At 40.3% G+C, this 4676-nt stretch overlaps 2 protein-coding genes across 4 annotated transcripts in view; one reads left to right on the forward strand and one right to left on the reverse strand.

Annotated features, from left to right (window-relative positions):
• The window catches only part of LOC117953126 (gamma-crystallin M1-like), a 16492-nt gene extending 15807 nt beyond the window's left edge, over window positions 1-685 (reverse strand). For 2 of the 3 annotated variants that reach the window (XM_034885929.1, XM_034885926.1), the window contains exons 1-3: window positions 643-685; window positions 294-536; window positions 14-185 (exon numbers count right to left, since the gene is read on the reverse strand). In XM_034885929.1, coding sequence (XP_034741820.1) covers window positions 14-185; window positions 294-536; window positions 643-675 — 448 coding nt within the window. In that variant the 5' untranslated portion in view covers window positions 676-685. Of the gene's footprint in view, window positions 1-9; window positions 186-293; window positions 537-642 lie in introns of all 3 variants that reach the window. The other variant, XM_034885927.1, reaches the window with a different exon arrangement.
• Window positions 686-805: 120 nt separating this feature from the next.
• LOC117953184 (gamma-crystallin M3-like) lies at window positions 806-2268 on the forward strand. Its single transcript, XM_034886001.1, has 4 exons — window positions 806-824; window positions 1469-1767; window positions 1876-2156; window positions 2257-2268. Exons 1-3 carry the CDS (start codon window positions 806-808, stop codon window positions 2152-2154), a joined length of 597 nt encoding a protein of 198 aa, XP_034741892.1. The 3' UTR covers window positions 2155-2156; window positions 2257-2268.
• Window positions 2269-4676: the final 2408 nt, after the last annotated feature.

Consider the following 4676-nt stretch of genomic DNA (forward strand, 5'->3'; position numbering starts at 1 on the left):
TACATCATCCTGCCTCTGTAGTGGGGCTGCTCGTACATCAGCCAGTGGCCGTCCATCACGTGGCAGGACTGGCAGTCGCTCATACGGTAACGGTCCATGATGTTGTCGCAGTCATCCATCAGCTCGTAACTCTGACCACCGAAGTTCTCCCTCTCATAGATCTTCATCCTGAACTGACCTCTGTGCTTTTTTTTGGAGAGAAAAAAAACAAATAAATGTTATTAATATCAAGTTTAGTGCTGGTTGTCAGCTGTAGTTGAACAAAAGTATCACAGATGCCTTGTTATTCCTACCATGGGGATCATACGGCAAGACCTGATGCAGTCCCTCATTCCCATCATGCTCATGTAGTCAGCGTACTCCCCCCTCTTCATGAAGTACTGGTTTCCCATGTAGTTGGTGCGGTCGTAGACCATGAAGCAGCCGCTCTCCACCCTGCAGGAGTGGCACCTGCTCAGGTAGGAGGTCATGTCAGAGCAGTCGCTCATGCACTCATAGTGGCGACCCTGGAAGTTCCTCTCCTCATAGAAGATGATCTGAAAATAGTGAATTGTAATGGTTAGAAATAAGCACCAAGGTGAATTTAATGATCATATTTAGTAAACAGTCATTTCTACTTATTACAAAAAGATTCTAAAGTACCTTTCCCCTCATGTTCATGTTGGTGTTGGTCATGTTGACTGTAGGTGTGTTGTGTCTCCTGAACTGCCTTTCTACCTGGTTTAACCCTTTCCTTTTATACACAACCAAACGAAGAATAAGTGCCCCTCCCCTTCAGAGAACCCACCTTACTCAGCAACTTACTATGGAAGCCAACAGAAAGGGTTATGTAATTTTTTCAAGGACTGGGTACTATGTAGTCACAACAAAAAGAGAAGTTTTTTTTTGCATTTACTCGCTAAAGAGGAAAAATTGTTTTTTGTGACGTTGACCAATAGCACCACATAACAGATGATGTTAAACTAAAATTAACACTGTTAGTATCTTATTTGAGTATTTTTAATACCATTTCACAAATCTGAGCATATTCATACTACTATCATTACATTATTTGAGATAATCTGTATCACTTAAATTTTTTTGTTATTTGAATACATTTGATTACTTGTAATTGTATTTGCTAAATCCTTTCTTTTCTCATCTACTATATCTACTTAACTCTTATGTGAAGACTACAGGCAAAAAACACTTTTGTCAGTACGTCATAGTACCCAGTCCTTGAAAAAAAATGACATAACCCCTTCTGTTGGCTTCCATAGTAAGTTGCTGAGTAAGGGGGCTTTTTTAAGGGGGAGGGGGCACTAATTCTTTACGTTTGGTCGTGTATAAAAGGAAAGGGTTAAACCAGGTAGAAAGGCAGTTCAGGAGCAACAGCACATCTACAGCAAACATGACCAACATGAACATGAGGGGAAAGGTACTTTTAAAATCTTTTTGTAATGAGCAGAAATTACTGTTTACAAAATAGGATCACTAAAATCACCTTGCTGCTTATTTCTGACCATTACAATTCACTATTTTCAGATCATCTTTTACGAGGAGAGGAACTTCCAGGGTCGCCACTATGAGTGCATGAGCGACTGCTCTGACATGTCCTCCTACCTGAGCAGGTGCCACTCCTGTAGGGTGGAGAGCGGCTGCTTCATGGTCTACGACCGCCCCAACTACATGGGAAACCAGTACTTCATGAAGAGGGGCGAGTACGCTGACTACATGAGCATGATGGGAATGAGGGAGTACATCAGGTCTTGCCGTATGATCCCCATGGTAGGTGTAACACGGCATCTGGGATACTATTGTTCTACTACAGGTGACAATCAGCTAAAAATCTTTATTTTAAGACATTAATTTGTTTTTGTTCTCTCCAAAAAACAGCACAGAGGTCAGTTCAGGATGAAGATCTATGAGAGGGAGAACTTTGGTGGTCAGAGTTACGAGCTGATGGACGACTGCGACAACATGATGGACCGTTACCGTATGAACGACTGCCAGTCCTGCCACGTGATGGACGGCCACTGGCTGATGTACGAGCAGCCCCACTACAGAGGCAGGATGATGTACATGAGGCCCGGAGAGTACAGGAGCTTCAGGGACATGGGCATGAGTGGCATGAGGTGGATGAGCATGAGGCGTATCACTGATTCCTGCTATTAAGTGTTCACTGAATGTGTCAAATACCATTAAACAAATAATGTCTGCACTATTTCAACTTCTGTCAAGCTTATTGTCCAACTGTCACTATGAAATATTATGCAGTATTATACAAAAATATATTTGAGTTATGAATTTGTAAGCCATGTAAATGTGGCTACATGGAACTGTAAAAGAGGAAAGGTCTGTCATTTCTTTCTTTCTTGTATTAGGCTTTTAAAACACAAATTAGCCAAACACGCTGCTTCGGACACCATTTTGGTTTACATTCTTGTTTTTGAAAGTTAGTACCTAGCAACTTCCTAATTATACCACACACTTTTTCAAAGACGGCAAGCTATGGTTGGTTGCGGCCCAACGTGACATGGCAAAACGGCATGAATTTATCATTCTTTAATTGCCTATTCTGACACAGTGACCATTTTAACATACAAAAATGTCTTAACAGATCAGTTGAAGTAGATGAGAAAACAGAAATGTTTATGTTAGTCTAGCTAGCCCAATAAGGTTACCCTGCGGTCATTGACATCAACAGTCAACAACAATGTCCATTATAAAACTTCACTTTGGCATGTATTATGAAAATGAAACAAATGAAACTTGATATCTCGCAAATGAAACTCAAGATCGCGCAAAACAAAGTGGAGTGTTAAAATTAAGGCTAAGAATGAAAAAGGAAAAGCCCGGCAGGCACAAGCTGGGCGAGACTGAAGAAGACAAAGGAGATGCAGCCTGTGCATTCAACGTGTTTGTTCTGAACACAAACGAGGAATCACCTAATTAAGCAACAGTGACTGTTAAAGGAAGGGATTTTAAGTTTGAAATTGATTCTGGAGCTACAGCATCGGCAATCATTGAGAAGACCTACAGGAGGACGTGGGGAAACAAGCCACCTCCTATTAAGACCTTCGACACTCAGATTAGGGACATACAGAGGGAAGGCCATACCTCATTTGCGAGTGTTACATGTGGACATTTCATCAGGAGGTCAAAAGGCTCAAGGCAGACTTATTATTATTCCCTTGTTAATGCCAAGGGAAGTGGGCCCTGTCATTTGGGTCGTGACTGGCTTTGCAAAATTCAGCTGAATCGGCATGAGATCAAGTGTGCTCACACTACAGAGTGACTGTGAAGCTTCATGTTGATCCCGATGCTGTGCCACTGTTCTTTAAGCCCAGGGCAGTGCCCTATGCATTGAAAAGCAAAGTAGAAGAGGAGCTTGAACGCTTACAGGCGCTGGAGATGGTGGACCCTGTACAGCATGCTACGATTGGTTGTGGGCCAACATGACATATCAACACGTCCTGCTGTGCCTTGTAATGGCGCACAGTGCCCTGCTATGCCATGAACTACTACAAAGAACTACTAAAAACTACTATTTTTTTGTGATTGTTATTGCCACTCTTCATTCTAACCCGAACCGGCCCGTCAGACACCGCCTACCATGAGCCTGGGACTGGGTCTGGGTCTGGGTCTGTCCGAGGTTTCTTCCCAAAGGGGAGTTTTACCTTGCCACTGTCGCATTGTTGCTTGTTCTGGAGGAAACTACTAGAACTGTTGGGTCCTTATAAATTCTGGAGTGTGGTCTAGACCTCCTCTTCTCATCTGTAAAGTGTCTCGAGATAACTCTTGTTATGAATTGATACTATAAATAAAATTGAAAAGAATTGAATTGAACACGGCAAAAATATATCATTCTCTTATTGCCAGATCTGACACAGTAAACATTTTAATAAACACAACATTGTGTAGTCTTAAAATAACGGTTACTGTAGATGACAAAATGGAAAGATTCAGCAAACAAACAATTAATGAAATGTATTCAAAGACTAATAAAATACAATAAGTGATAAAGATTAATCTCAAATAATTTAATAATAGTAGCATGAATATGCTCTGATGCGTGATTTGGTCTTGAAAATTATCTAACAATGTTAATTTCAGTTTTTGTTGTATGATTCTGATATTATTGGATATGTTAGCTACCCCATAATGTACTGTTTAGCCTTTATCATGTATATATTTCAGAATCAGTTTAGTCTGGCAAATAGCTCTTGAACACTTTGACACTCACATGAGCTTCAGACAACATTTGTACAGAGAAGTGGCCGGTCAGAAGAATCAGAGCTAACGTTTTCACAATTTCAAATTCACAATGCTTCATCGTTGCAGGTAGAACAAAACAGAACTATAATTGCTAAATTCATCTAGCACATAACCAGAATTTAAGTGACCTGACTAGCAAAAAGATGCATAACTACCGTCATTTTGAGGTCTTAAATCTTACTAGGTTGCATTAACAACAAACATTAGTTATCATTATCCAGCTTAAGTGGCTTTGTAAGCTAAATCAGGGGTTGACTGCAATGGTACCTTTAATCAGATGTTTTTGTAAGTTCCTTTCATATTTTGTACGATGTACACATGGTCACTTATGTTTCAAAAAATGTCAATACTTAAACCTCCACTTCTGAAAGAAAGAAGAACTTGCATTTTTGTTATTTTGGGACTTTTTTCCTTTAGTT

Source organism: Etheostoma cragini, chromosome 11 (assembly GCF_013103735.1).
Source record: "Etheostoma cragini isolate CJK2018 chromosome 11, CSU_Ecrag_1.0, whole genome shotgun sequence".
Taxonomy (NCBI): Eukaryota; Metazoa; Chordata; class Actinopteri; order Perciformes; family Percidae; genus Etheostoma; species Etheostoma cragini.